Source organism: Micropterus dolomieu, linkage group LG19 (genome assembly GCF_021292245.1).
Source record: "Micropterus dolomieu isolate WLL.071019.BEF.003 ecotype Adirondacks linkage group LG19, ASM2129224v1, whole genome shotgun sequence".
Taxonomy (NCBI): Eukaryota; Metazoa; Chordata; class Actinopteri; order Centrarchiformes; family Centrarchidae; genus Micropterus; species Micropterus dolomieu.
The window spans coordinates 16,988,414-17,003,767 of NC_060168.1; the positions used below are offsets into that span (position 1 = coordinate 16,988,414).

Below are 15,354 nucleotides of genomic sequence, written 5' to 3' on the forward strand. Positions count from 1 at the left end.
AAATGATATTTTCTAACATAATGACCTTTTACCAATGTAGGTGATACATTAACTCCTCATCAACTGCAGTGGCTACTAATTCATATTCATCACATGCAACAGCCTGTCTGATCTTTTAACAATTGATCTTAATGTCTTTATTAAAATGTCACTAAAGTCAATGAACAAAGTAAGACATGAGCTAATTTCCTGCCCACCTCGCTTCCACACTATCTGTCAGGACTGTGAGGGGTGTAGTTGAATGGATTCAGAATAAGCCAGCATGGACTTGCAGGATGAGTCAGGGCGAGATAACAGAAGTCATAAAACAAAGCTTTGCACTGGCCTGGAGGCTACAGTGTTTCTCCCCCTCAAATTGTTTATTCTGCTGCAGGAGAAGAGGGAAAATCAGCTCATCACCTTAAAAGGTTGTTTTGTCCCCTGGCCCACAAGAGTTCCTCAGAGCCTGGGTTGTTCTTTCATTATTCATACTCACTCACTCAGTCCTCCTCACTATCTAGCAACATCAACACGGATTACAAATGACAGTGATCTATAACCTTGGGAGAACTTGCACCTCTCATTCTCACAAACTTAGTATGTTGTGGTGACCCCCCAAAAAGAGCCACCAGTGTCTATGGTATCATCTAAGAATATATCTATCAGTGTGAATCTTCCTAGTTCCTAATATACGATATAATTTAGATGGAAAACTACTGAACACTTTTGTCTAAACTCTGGGTGCACATTATAGATGCTGTAGCATTTGTACAGTAGGCTCGACAGTTTGTTGCTCCCTATTATGTCTGAATTTATTAGACTTTCTTGTATTTGTATAAGCGGCAAAGCTTTTTGGCAGCGGGTACCTGTTTAAAGTCTTTCGGGAGGACACGGTAACCTTTGTAATTTATCAAATGATTATTCTCCCCATTAACTTCAGTCAGTCACAACAATGCTGAATACCGTATAATAAGAAGCTTTTTAATCAAGCACGTCGGCTTGATGGTTTGTGTTTGCTCGTTCTTGTAGAAGCAGAATTGATTGAAAGCTGTAAGGTGCCATTTAGCTTCACTGGGAATCGTTTGAATTACCAGGAAAAAGGTCATGGCACAAAAATAGCCTTTATTGATAGGTAAAATCAATTATATTAAGGCAACAGCAAGACTGAGAGACAGACAGGCAGACTGACTGAGTGAGTAAGTACATAATTTGGTTTTGTATGCAGGTTTATGTGAACTCCTCTGTAAAACAAATGCATAAAAATAAGTAAAGGAAAAAGGACATGAATATAAAGGATTTCAGAAATGATTGGCATCGTCTTTGGCTGAATCACTGGGCTTCACATCATCTGATTTGGAGCTCTGTTGAAACAAACAAACATATATAAACATAATACATACAAACAAACATAAACAAACATAATATAAACACAACGTTAACGCTTTGTTAAGGGAAAAATGTAATAAAAAAATGTCCATGATGTTCACCTGGAAGATTGTGTGGGTGAATAAATGTTCAAATAATGCATATCAGTAGATTTTGATCTTTTATATTTGCCACATCCAGATAAAGACTGATATTGGTGATTGGTGCAGTACAACCTCTGTTAAAGGAATAGTTCAACTTATTCGCTTTTTTAATAACAGTTACATAAAAAGCTTGATACCACTCGTGTTTGTATGATAAATATGAAACCAGCCAGCAGCCGGTTATGTTAGCTTATTATAAAGACTGGAAACAAGGGGAAACACCTAGCCTGGCTCTCTCAGTGTTAAGTGTAAGTCTCAATTAGTGAGCTTTAGAAGAACTGGTAGGTGTATGTTTTTGTACCTTTGGACAGAGCCAGGCTAGCTATTTCTGCTTGTTTCCAGTCTTCATGCTAAGCTAACCATCTCCTGGCTGTAGCCTCTGTCTAGCATAGAGACATGGGAGTGGTATCAGTCTTCTCTTCTCAGTCTCGGCAAAAGAGTGGATAAGAGTATTACCCCCAAAGCAACCAATCACCCCAAATGTAATACTGATTCTTGAATGTTTTCCTGATGTTTCTCTATAGGACTGAATTAAACCTGTTGGTCTCACCTTTGACTTAAAGAGGAGGTTAATGACGCCCTTTGAGCGTCTGTCTGCTGTTCGGTCAGAGGTACCACTGACAGACATACTCTTACTGTCCCTCCTGGCTCTGACGGAGTCCACCTCCTCTGCGCCCCCCACCACCGCCAAGGACAGACCTATACACAGAAACAACTGTAGTGTTTGTGTCTCAATGATTACAAGCTTACAACAAAAACTCTGCCTCTTCCTGCAGCAAGACGATTATCTGGTGTATAACTCTTGCAGCTGTTCTACTGATGAACCGAGTGCTCTGGCACGTGTGTATGTTCAGTGAGGCTGTACAGCTTGTAATCAGTGGTGCTAATCAGAGGTAGTCAGCGCTGGCTCAGGTGGCCTGGTCCAACATGGCAGGATGCCAGAGAAACATGAGTGGATAGTTGTCTGATGCACTATTTTGAAGTACAGGGTTATGTAACTGAAACAATAAATTATAAACTGGATGAAACTGCTGCTAAGTTCTGAAAAAATTACAATCGACATGACTGATTCACTAATTTGCCATCTTGCATCAGAGATCAAGCTATTACTGCAATATTCCCCAGCTTGCCAATTTGTTTTTAACATACACAAGACTACAAAAAGGCATATTCCTGCCATCACCTTGTGTGTATTTTTCCTTACAGTCACCTTTCCAGAAAAGGAAAAGAAAAGAAAAAAAAAACAGTACTTCCTCTCAGGACATGACTGTATTTTGACTTTATGGGCACTTGGTTTATAGGTCTAACTCTATTACATTAGTACACTATGCAGCACAATGTGGATTTGTGTATATTAGCCACCTGTGATAGCAGGCAGGGATCTGGAGTTGGCATTGGTCAGCAATACATTTCCTTCATTCGGGTCAGACAAGTTGGTGTCACTGCGGAACTCCTGTTTCTTGGACAGCTAGAGGGAGACAGAGATCGCACAAAACTCAGCGGCAACACTTCCACAGATACTCGGCTCCATTACTTAAACATCCCTTGACTTTGTTTTTTCACTTCTTCCCTTCCGTTCTTTCTCTCCACCCTTCCTCAGTTTCCCGTGATTTATTAAATCTACTAAAGCTCATTCTCACCCGTTTGCAGTCCAGTGTATTTGTCCTTTCTCTTTCCTCTGAGATGAAGATCATGCTGCTCCTCTTTTTCTTTTTCTTACTCTTCCTCATTTTGACCTCTGCATCACCCACTGTCACCACCATCTCCTCCACTGTACTTGCACTCACGCTGCCGCTGGAGCGCGGCAGGGTGGAGGTCCAGGAGACTGGAGACTCAGGGGGGAGGTCCCTGGGAGGAGGCAGGAAGGGTGTGATTAAATTAAAAGGGGTTTAATGTTGATTTTCATATCTACGTTGTTCTCAAGTGTTTTTTTCACGAGGAATACATCTTTGCAGTTCCATTTTATTACAGTATAGTGTATGTATGTATCCTGTAGATAAGATGTGTCATTCTTGTGTATGCTACCTGTCTGCATGGAGCTTGGTTGGAGTCCCACATTCAGATCCCTGCAATGAGGAGATTGAAATGATGGACTGACGAATGGAGCGCAACATGGAGCGAGGACGACTGGACTTCCTCTCATCAAATTCCGGCTGGAAATAGAGAGTTGAAGACAGTTCATAGATAGTGACAGTGAAATAAAGCGGAAGTACATCATTAGAGAAAACAAGAAAAGCAAAGTGAAGTTACTCTTACAAAAACACAATCACTCTTACTTATGATTAGTTTAATCTCTTGCATGAGGGGCAGAGCCAATTTACAAGTTAATGACCATATTTAGCCCCAGTCAGACCACCCAAACCCTGTTCTAGTTGTAGAGAAATTTAAAAAGGTACAAATCCCATGTCAACACTCAGAGGCTTTGGTGAGTACTTTGATCTTTAAAATTCGCCTGGATCAGTTCATTTACAGCTTAATTAATGCAGCTCTACCACAGTAACTGTGTGTGTCCGTGTCTAGCCCTGCAGAAAATAACATGTTTTGTACTACAGAGAAACACCATGTTTCAGTAAAAAACTTACCAGCTCTCTCACTCCATATTCCTTCTCCACTTTCTTCTTCAGCTGTTTGAAACACTCCTCCATGCGCTCGTGGAAAGGACGCAGGTCATCAGTCACTCTCTTCCCATGGAGAGAGATCCCTCCTCCTAGTAACGGGATCTATAAATAAAAATGTTATCTTGTCAACGGAAAGACGACATAAAAGTAACACAACTATACGTGGGGTGTACATGTATTCAAGACTGTGTGTTAGGGTGTTTAGTACCTGCCATGCGATGAGGTCTTTGAGACGCAGCAGTTTATCTCTGTCCTCTGTGTGCTGCTGAATGTACTCTTCTGTGAAGAACGCCTGATACAAGGAAATAATAAAAATCCATTTAAGGAATCACACCTGAATTCACCTGTTCATGCAGTTTGTAAATTGACTTTTCCTCCCACAGGTGCACTTTCTAAGCACACTGATCTTATCCTATGCGGGATATTATAACACTGAATGGTGTTTGAGGGTGAACACTAATAATATTTTGGGTTATGAATACACCAGACTCCAATAAGTTCACTGCATTTAGTGTAATTTGGACTGATCATATTCAGAGCCTCAGGAAGTGATACTGATTTTTGACACTAAATTAATTCAAGTAAATTCATCATGAGAGATGAGTCTTGCAGTAAAGCACTCTCTTCGGCTCAGATAACTTTTAAGTGGCCCAGTCTTCATATAAAACATTTTTAAAAAACAGTCCTGTGATAGTGATTTTACATCCACGGTCACAATGAATCAGGGCTTGTTTGGATAAAAATGAAGGCTGCTACAAGAAAAAAAATGAGAAAATCATTGTAAACTTGTGATAGTGGAAATACACATAATAGATTTTTAACTCTACTTTCCATATACTATATATACAGGAATAATGGAGCAGCACAAAAATACATTTTATATGGTGTAAGAACCTCTGGTGGTAAGCTCTGGTTGGTCATGTTTTACAATAAAAGACTCAAATATAATCAAACTCAGTTTAACTCTCACTGGGAGCTTTATTTAATGGTACAATGGTCATTAAATAACCTAGAAAAGTGTATTTGCAAGTGGATTCTAGGGCTGATTGTTCACAGTTTACCTTTTCATACTTGGCAAAGCCGCCCATGACAGCTGGATCCACGATGCCATTGAGCAGCATGGAGAGAGGGTTGATGGGGAGGCTCCAGTCAGTCTGGTATTGGTTGATCATGGTCAGGATCTTCTCATTGGTGGACTCCATGGTCTCTATGGCGTTCTCCAACGGAGACAAGGTGGTCTGTACAGAGAAGCAGAGTGGCAAAAAGAGCAATGGGAAAGAGGTGAGAGAAATGAATAATTAAGGCTAGAAGGGAAGGGGCCGACGAAGTAAGGGAGGAGGGTTTTCAGGGTGGGATGTGGGGGATGTACAGCATAAAATTTTGCTAAAAAAAGAATTAAAAAAAAAACGGTGGTGAGACAGGGAATGCATTAAACTGGAGACAATAGCTCACAGCAAACATTTAAGTCAAACATGGAGTGAAAACACGCCCTCACAGACTTACATGTTTCATGTCTGTAGCCTCAAACCAGCGCAGGATCCCTGGCAGCTTATACACAGTGGTGAAGGTTGTGCGTTCAATCCACATGGACTAAAACACAGGGATGGAAACACAGCAGTTAGATGACCCTCTACAACTTTTGAATACTAATAACATGATGCCACATCTTGTATTAAACTCTTTGCAGACACTTAGGCTACACATCATCCATCATGCTGATGAGTCAGCGAGCATTTGCTCTTTTGAAATTGTAAGTTATTTGTTTGAACAATGAGACTTGTGTGATGTTATGCTGTGTTGAAATAAATTAACAAAATGTCCAGTCTCTTTGCTGGTTGATCCGACACATTCAGAATAATTACCGCTTTTGCCGTTAGCATTTAACAGGCACCTCCGTTTGTGCCCCTCGTAAAGTGTATATTTTAAAGGCAAATTTTTACAGGTTTGTATATCTCTGTAATGTAGCATGGTGTTAAAATTAACATCAACATTCATAACATTCTCAACCCTGGAACTCAAATTATTTTCTGATGCCTCAAAAGTATAGTTTTAAATAATTATATTAATATCATAAATGTGCAACGACTAGTCAACTAATAGCTTGAACTAAGGACTACTAGTTGCCTAGGAAAATATTTTGTCGGTGGCAGCCCTACAGTTCACTGTGACAAAAGATCTGTTTGTGTTGATTAAAATGTATAGGTCCCGTATGTGGCATCTGTAGCCTTTTCTGTGGGACATGTAAAATCTATTCCAGTTTTTCTTTGGTCCTTCCTCTTCTGTGGCTTTGCTCCTGTATTTCTTAGTTAGCTTTGGCCATCTTACAATTTCTTCTGGGACTGTGGTGTCCTTCTGCAGGATGCAACCTGCATTTTACTGCACCAGAAGTGATGAGGAAGCGATCCCACAGGGTGAAGAGAAATCCTGCTGTTCTCTGGTGATGAGGCGTAGTGCTTCCAGTAACACCCTTTGTTTTTAACCAGAAACAGAGATCTTGCTGAAGGACAATTCTCGCTCTGAAATTTTGTGAGAGGTCGAGTTGTTGCAGGAAACGCCGGAGAATTGTTCTTGAACGAGACTTCTGTTTCTTAAAAACAAAGTGTGTCACTGGAAGTCACTCGTAGGGATCCTTTCCATGATGTTGTTAGACACCTCGTATTAACAGTCTGAGCCTACCAGTGACAAAAATGTAAATTTTTTGTCAACGTAATTTTGACGGGCACAATTGCCCCGAAGGAATACATTGCAGCCACTGTGGCCGGTTTGCGGCTGTTGGCTGAAGCCATCTACTGCACGGACTCTAAAACTTCTTGTACCTACTAGTCATTTCAACTGCAAAATATCTGAAAACAGGTTTTAAAATACCAAAATTATCCTTCAATACCAGACTGCTGTATTGTGGTAGCAGGACATGGCGAAGTCAGGACCAACTGGATTTCAGGGTCATGATGCAAATCCAGTCCTGGATTTTGTGGCACGGTTTGTCACTTGGAGGAAAGTAGACGGCCTCTCCCTATGTTTGGAGGTCACATTAGAATGAGATGATTTTCTTTAATTTTCTATTTTACTGTAGAAGCAGAGACAGCTCCTTTGAAAGTTCATGCTTCAGGACAGTTTGAGAACCTACGTTTACATTAAAGAATATCTCTATACAATACATTCACATGCTTGCTTTAAAGACTCCACATAGGGAAGGATATGTCAAAATTTTTTCATTAATATTATAGGATGTAAATTTCTATATCTATCTCTCTATATCCATATCTCTCTCTCTCTCTCTCTCTCTCTCTCTCTCTCTCTCTCTCTCTCTATATATATATATATATATATATATATGTATGTAAACTTTTTTGTTACGGCTATGGGGTTTGTTGGCATTTCATCTGTTTAGCTGGGTTGTTGCATATGAGCAATTTCTCACCCAATGATTTGGCTCACCACAATTAAAGCAGTTCCCAAGGTCTTTGAGAGGGTGAGGTTTGGCTTTGTCCGAGGTGTGAGTGATCTCTTGGCACTTTCTCTTCTTCCTTGCTCCGTTGGTGTAGTAAAATACTTGGACAACTAGCATTTGAATGCATTTCATACATGTTTTTCATTCTGTACTATCTAAACAAACAGCGGTGTCCAAATTACATTACATTTATTCATTTAGCTTACTTACAACTGTGACATGTAATGTTGAATGCCTCTGGAGCAACTAGGGGTTATGTGTCTTGCTCAGGGACACACTGATGGATGTCTCACAGTGGGACTGAACCCAGGTCTCCCACACTAAAGGCATCTTATCCACTGTTCCATCACCACCCAGAAATTAAATCTTGATTTTGTAGACATTCATACACATCTTGCATGTGTTTGTAATAGTCTCAGTGTCCCATTCTTTGTTGCACCGACTCACCAAAGTTTGAATAGTAAAAATAAAAGATAAAATGACTAATTACAGTATTAGACAATGAAACATTGTTCAGAAGTCCAAAGAAGGTTAAAGTCAAGGGCAACTGGATTTGGTTGAAAATACCAGAAACAGCCAGAAGGACAAGGATAAAGGACCATCAGGTGAACATTTTAAGCTGCGTTCCATTTTCCTCGGAAGTCGGAGGTCGGAGCTGGGAATGATGTCACACCCGAGTTGACGGCGTCCACAGACAGCTGTTGGACAGCACTTTGTGTACGAACATTTATATGAGTCACAAGTACACAGAAGTGCTAATAAACAGTATAAACTACAGCTTTCACTAACTGTTGATACCCTGACAGCCATCTTGGATCACGAAGTCGGGGTAGTGCGCTTCTCCCGACTTGGGAATTCGGGATTCTGACTTAAGGGGGCGTTCCCTTTGAAATTTTGACCTTTGAACTCGGAAATTCCGACTTCCCCTGTCAACTGGAATGCACCATTAGACAGTGTGAATGGATTGTTTGAACGAGGTGTCAAGGAAGCCATTTACACCCAGGTTGAGAAGTCTTCAATGAACAGAGGAGGAGGTCTTACGCCACCACTTATCCCCCACTTACAATGCTGTCCTTTCATCACTTCCCAGGAAACTTAACAAACATTATCTCTTGGCCTCAGGTGAAGATGCCAACAATGGTCGTTCAGGTGGTTCAGGACCATAACGACTGTTGTTACAACAACCAGGAGCGCTAACAAACCAGCGGTATCGATGATCTTGACAAACGACCCCACAGATGTTAAATAGCTGAGTTTCTCTACTGGTCATTTCAGAACTGAAGAAGTCTCTTGAATGAGGGACGAAACGTGTTTTAGTATCTTCAACCATGTACAGTTGCCCTTGACTTTAACCTTCTTTGGATAACTATGACCTGGATGACTGAGAACCTTCAAAGACATTGTTCAGAAAGCCATCCACTCATCAGTAGTTAATGTGCACAGTCTTAAGAGTCTGTGGCCTTGCACATGGATTTCACATGAACAGACTGTCAGGATTCCTCTATGCTAGCATAGGTCTCAGGACTTTATTGGTTAATTATATATCACTGTGCTGCTGTAATGTAAATTGTTTGTTATGGCATGCTAATTTTATTCTGGGTTGTGATATTCTCTTTTATATTTGTGCAATTAACTTTTTAGATTCTGCATTTGCAGTTCTTTTTCCCTTCCCTTTCCAACTATTGTATACTGCAACTTTTCTGTCTTGTGTTTACAGTTAATTTGTCAACAATTCAATTCCAATTCCTTCAATTTACATCCTATTAATAAGTTAAAATTCATTCCTGCTGGTGCAGGGAGAATAAATCATCAATTTTCTCTACTTTATTCATCACTGCACAATCCTGAATTTTATATTTTATCTCATGTGCTCCTCATCTAAAATCTAAAAACATAATATGATGTCTTATCATCTAATTATACCTCAACCTTAGGTTCTAAAATACTATTATTTTATATAACAGGAACTCATCTTTTCAGACTGATAACAATGCAACGTACAAGTAGCAAAGAACACAAAAGCTTCTAAAAGATTTTCCAGGTCCCTGTGGTCATAAATCTTTTCATAAAAATAAAAAAACTCACAGCAAATTCATTGTTTGGGTCCACAGGTCCTTTCCTCACAGGTCTGGAGTACTGGAAACGCTGCACATAGTTGGATTTGTAGAAGCTGCACATGGTGTAAGAAGAGGGAGACAGCGGTTAAAGTCAAACAAAGAAAATAAAAAAACATTTGCCAAAGAGGAAATATGACATTATCAGAAATGCCAATTCTTTTTCATTAACTTTACAGACATTCACATTTTCTTTATGAAAATATCAGTTAAAGGTGTTTAGCGGACTGACTTGATAATCTGGTCAGGAACAGGTTTGTTCTTCAGGCGAGGAGGAATCTCAAGGACTGGCTGCACTGTGAAACACTGGATATCTGGTTCAGATCACTCAGGAATATAAAATCACTACATGATGGTGTGTCTCTACATCTTTGTGTCAGAACGTACAAATTGATCATTCAGGGATGTGTCTGACCTCCAGTGGCTAGGTTTTAATATACACGGGTACAACAAAAGGTCCAACCAAAGTGCAGTGCAGTGCAGTGCAGTTTTATTGCGTTTCTGGGTAAAAGGTACCCTGATAGTTTCATTCGTTTGTGTGTGTTATGCTACTAGAAGGATACACTGAAGTGGAGAGTTCTTGATATCGTCCCCTGGCATGGTGGTAATGTTGAGGCGCACAGAGCTGGGGAACTGGCTCATCAGCTGGTTCTGAAAGTCCTCCCTGCGTTCATACTCCTTGCCACGGTGGATAAACACCTTGTTCTGAAGCCATAGCAAATGAATAGGTGTTAATAATGATAATAAAATGATTAAGCCCCTATTTATACTGTGAGCAACATTGGGGATTTCTTTTAAGATTCCTTTCAATTCTCTTCAATAGGACAGTCCAAGAGGTCATACACATTGCATATCTTCTTCAAGGTACAAAAGTGTTCCTGTACTTGGTCTCCTTCCACTGCCCTGCTCCCTCCCTTGAGTTACTGCCTATGTTATACTCCTTACCACAGCAGATGAACAAATATAATGAATACATTTTATTGCTGCAGTTTGCTGAGATCCACAGCAATCCCATATGGTACTTTACGTCCCAGTCTGTTTACTATCTTGCTGGTTTGTTTAGAAACTTGTCCACTGCTGCAATTTTAAATCTCTTAGCTTCAGTGCTGATAATGGGGGAAAAAAAGTTATGGACCCCTTGTACTGGGAATGTGTGGATGTTTGAATATGTGTGTAAACACAAACCCTGAGAAATGGAGGGTAGCCCTGCCCATAGTAACCCACTGCAAAGTAGTCCGGCTTTGGCCTCAAGATCTTCATAATGTTCTCATAGAACTTGGCTTGTTTTTCCTGCAGACAGCGACAAAGAGAGAGGCAGAGGATGTGTTCATGAGAGAGAGGGGAGATGTAAGCCATAGCAGTTTTATCAGCTCGCGCCAATGACATAGCTACCCTCTGCAGAATGCCGGGCCTTTGAGGGTGATAGATATAGAAAGAAATAAAGTGCATGGCATCCAAGGGCATTGTCTGTCATTTATTTAACCACATAAATTCAGCATTAGCTGAGAGAGCCATTGCTGCAGTCATTGAAAGAGAGAGGGAAGAGTGTAATTCTCTGCGGGGAGGGGAAAAGAAGAGTTGAGTGAAGGGGAGACAGAGGAGAAGGTGGTGCTAACGAGCAAGCTAGGATTTGAGTATGGGGGGAATCACTTCTCTTGTGGTGTCAAAGCAAGCGATGAAAGAAACAGAAGAGTGATTGAGAGAATAAAGAAGGGTTACTAGGAGTTTAAAGTTGCTGATGGTTGGCAATGAGGACTTTTGGGGTCATATGGTAATTGTGGCTCAAATCTTCAGAAAACAAAATATTTAAAAGGAGAATTTGAAGTGTCAAATAAGTATTAATTTTTAAACATTGATCAAAGGTTGTGCTTAGTTGTCTAAGATGCAGATGACCAATTTAGAGTGGAAACTTCTTATTGGGAACGATCTGTTCTGAGGTTAAGAAAGGGTATTACTCTGTGCAATTTAGAACTTTAGAACTGCTGAACAATTTAGCTAGATTTGGTTTTATTGTATAAAGGCCAAAGACAAAGTGATTTGACCAATGTAAATATTTTAATTTATTTACATTACTTCTCCTCCTCCTTTCCTTCAAACACCTTCTTACACCTATAACATCTATGAAGAGCAATCAGAGAAAAGGGCTGAGAGTAGAAAATACAGAAAAGTGACATCATGATTATTGTGCAGCAAATAAAGAATGAAGGTTTGAGATGCCATGTATTACCAGTCTCTTGCTGAGTAACTCGTAGTCAAAGATCTCGTTTTCATACTGTTCAGCTAGCTCCTTACACAGAGTGATGGCCTCTTCCCACATCTAAACACACACACACACACACACACACACACATACACACACAGAAAGAAAGAAAGAAGCGTCCTTCATTACACCATCTGCTAATAAATCGGCAGCAGCTGTCGTGGTGGGAATTCATCTCATGAAAATCTCTGTTTCCAGGTCTCTAGAGAAAGGAGGGAAATGTCTCTATCACTGCTTCAGAGAACACAAAGCACTCATGGAGAATGCAAAATGACTATAACAACATACTGTTCAGAGATTATGACTGCATGATTGCAACACTGTCCCAAAAAAAGTAGGTATAGAGGAAAGGAACAATTTCAAAAATAAAAGTCTGTACTGAATTCAGATTTTCTGGGCTTTTTCTTATCCCAAAGTAAAAAGAAACTTAGCAAAGCTCAACTGTCATTAATTGTAATTTCTAAAGGCAATACTTTCTCCAGAGTGATGAGTTAGAGCACTGACCAACACTTTTCAGATCATCACATTACTGTATGAGGGCCTTAGTTGAAGCATGTTGTACAATGCTGACCTTGCCCTTGTCAAAGTAGTCAATGATGGTGTCGTAGAGTGTTTCTTTGAGCTGCCGTTGGGTTTGGGAGCCGTGGGACTCAAACTGGGGGTTGCACGTCTCGTCTAACCACTGGAATGTCGACAGCAGGGAAGACAAAGATATGGAGGAAAGGACAGAGACAAAAAGTGAGATACAGTATGTATATTTTTTTTGATTGATGAAGCTAAGAAAAGAAGAAAAGAAAAATTGCAGCGCGACCAACTCTGTTTTTTACTGTCCCATTTATCATGATGTTGAAACAACAGAGGAGAACTTAAAGCTTAGAGTTTCTTTGTTGTAATAAATCAGTTTTAGTCCTAAGCAGAGTGCGCACAAAAACCGTCTCATTTATTATATAAATGAGACAATAGCTAATCTTCTCTTGCATTAATTGCACTGAAACCAAACAGAAAGTACACAATAATCTCCAAAACTGACTTCAGGAATATGGGGAAGATGAGGATTAGAGCATGCTCTGCTTTACAGCCTGCTCTTTCCAATAATATGAAACGGGTATGACAGGACTGCCACTGGAGATGAATGGAGATTATAAAAAGCATTTTAGAGTGCAACTGATTTGATATAATGACACTAGACAGAGAGAGGAGGAGGAGGAGAGAGAGAGAGAGAGCGACCCCCCTCGTCCTCTGTCCCCCTCTGTGAGCCTCTAAGTGTCCCATAAAAGAGATGTAGAGACAAAAGAGGTCAAACACGCTCAGACATGTGCGTGCGCACACACACGTTTATTGCATCAATCCCCATAGTGATGAAGCCACAGTGGCCGACGCCATGCCATAAACTAACCTCGGAGCTTCATCATTTGGAGGCCAGAGACGTAGCAACCATTTTTTAGCTAATAAAAGACTGTCTTACTCGTGGCAGACAGACAAGTGATTAGGCAGATTAAGTCGCTGGGTCCAGCATTAAACGACAAAATATATTTTTTATAGATGTGTGCGTGTCCTACCTTGAGCAGGCGAGAGTGGAGCAGCAATGTGTATGCTGCCTCAGTGTAGTTTTCACCCTCCAGGTGAAGGTCCCTCAACTTGTACAGGTACCTGAGCACGCCCACGTGTGTACACACACACACACACACACAAACTAAGTAAATAACAGAGGTCAAGTGAATTTGATATGCAACTTATACATCATCCACCAGATGCTGCTGTTGGGCAACTTGAAGGCCTGCAAATCAAGCATTAATCACTTGTGAGTCACTGGTTGCTTTCCAAGTCTCTTAATTGCATCCACGTTTCCCTCACTTGCGTCTTTTCCTTGCGTCTTAATACTGCCTACCAGGGATGCATGGAGAGACACAAGGAAACCATGCGAGGAGAGAAGAAAAGAGGAAATATGTTTTTAGAGAAATGAGACTTCCTTCCTCCGAAGCTTCACGTGAAGCGACGCCCGTTTGTGATGACGGCGGCAGCTGATTGCAGCTGGATCAGCTGTCAGTCGGCTTTAACAGCCAGAAAGACTTTTGATGGAGTTTGTCTCTACACCTTAGACTGTACACATGTGCACTGTGCTGATACTAATAAAGGCTCACATTTATCACTGCCAGAACACCTGCACTTGAACAGCCTGCATTCTGTATTCATACTGTGTCCTGTTCAGAGGCACAGCATCATTTCTACTGTCAGAATGCATTTATATTATTTATTCATTATCTGCATCTGCATTTATTGATATTCTGACTATTGGTGTGGCTATTCTGATGGCTATTCTGATTGTGAATTCATTATTGAATCACCCAGAATATGGTCACAGTGTCTTTTGATTTAGTCAGCCTCACATGTGGCTGAAAGGAAAAGACAATAAACTATGTAAAAACTGTTTCTTGCTGACAGACTATCTCTGACTTTAACTGTATCCATAATATAAGTTAATGCAAGACAATTAAAAAAAAAAATGAAATCAAAATAATGTTTCAGATAAATAAAATAAGTAGTTTTGGTCCTTTTGTTGTTGTTGTGTATAGGCCTATAACACTTTGGAGTGGTACACTTGAGTTTAGTCTTCACTCCAGTATAAAATTCCAGAGATGTTGTGATTTATCAAATCATGATTTGCTGCAGCGTCCAATCAATAACAGATATATAATAAAGGGGTGTATCGGTGATCGCTCCTTGATCCTCACTCCTCTGTGCACAAATATCAGCTTTGGGACGGTCTGTAAGATGGCGGACCAGAACAACTTCGAGCAGGGAGCGGGGAAACGGCAAATAAGAGACTTGAGATGCACCTAATGTTTTATTTAATCTGTCTATTTTTACTCACACACACACCTATACATACTCTGAAATATGTATACAACATAGAGAGGTCATTCAAGAGCACACACACACATTCGTACACACAAAAGCACAATTCAATGCATGTCTTTTTAATGCCCTGACAGATGTTTTGTTGCCATATGTTTTATAAGCATGACACGGAGGAAGATGGGAACACCGGGCCGCTAGTGAAACAACTTACTCTTTTACAGCTTCTGTTTTTAGTTTTGATCCTGTTCTTTATCCATCTCAGTCTGTCTGGAGAAAACATTTAGCCACACGGCCAGAGGCTGGACTTTCTTGCTAAGGCACTGATGACAAAGCAAGAAAGCAGTGGCTTCTAAATTCTCTTAAATGAACAATCCCCTGTACGCTTGGCAGAATGGATGCATTCTAATTCCACGCTACATCCAAATTCTACAAATGACGGTGAACATGTAGCTGTAGATATATGTAGTTTTTGCAGTGATGAATCTTTTCCCATTTGTTTTCTATATGCAGTACGCATTTTGTGCGCTGCTAATTTACCCTGAGT

General features: G+C 40.3%; 1 protein-coding gene across 2 annotated transcripts in view; it reads right to left on the minus strand.

Moving 5' to 3' along the window:
- Positions 1 to 1,081: 1,081 nt before the first annotated feature.
- Positions 1,082 to 15,354, minus strand: part of LOC123957337 (dedicator of cytokinesis protein 2-like) — a 108,762-nt gene continuing 94,489 nt past the window's right edge. For both annotated transcript variants that reach the window (XM_046030033.1, XM_046030034.1), the window contains exons 36-51: positions 13,511 to 13,601; positions 12,523 to 12,633; positions 11,919 to 12,008; positions 10,877 to 10,981; positions 10,255 to 10,396; positions 9,924 to 10,005; positions 9,663 to 9,747; positions 5,630 to 5,716; positions 5,188 to 5,364; positions 4,335 to 4,418; positions 4,091 to 4,228; positions 3,534 to 3,661; positions 3,149 to 3,356; positions 2,871 to 2,976; positions 2,059 to 2,207; positions 1,082 to 1,340 (exon numbers count right to left, since the gene is read on the minus strand). In XM_046030033.1, the coding sequence (XP_045885989.1) occupies positions 1,278 to 1,340; positions 2,059 to 2,207; positions 2,871 to 2,976; positions 3,149 to 3,356; positions 3,534 to 3,661; positions 4,091 to 4,228; positions 4,335 to 4,418; positions 5,188 to 5,364; positions 5,630 to 5,716; positions 9,663 to 9,747; positions 9,924 to 10,005; positions 10,255 to 10,396; positions 10,877 to 10,981; positions 11,919 to 12,008; positions 12,523 to 12,633; positions 13,511 to 13,601 (1,846 nt within the window). In that variant the 3' untranslated portion in view covers positions 1,082 to 1,277. The remainder of the gene's footprint in view (positions 1,341 to 2,058; positions 2,208 to 2,870; positions 2,977 to 3,148; positions 3,357 to 3,533; positions 3,662 to 4,090; positions 4,229 to 4,334; positions 4,419 to 5,187; positions 5,365 to 5,629; positions 5,717 to 9,662; positions 9,748 to 9,923; positions 10,006 to 10,254; positions 10,397 to 10,876; positions 10,982 to 11,918; positions 12,009 to 12,522; positions 12,634 to 13,510; positions 13,602 to 15,354) is intronic.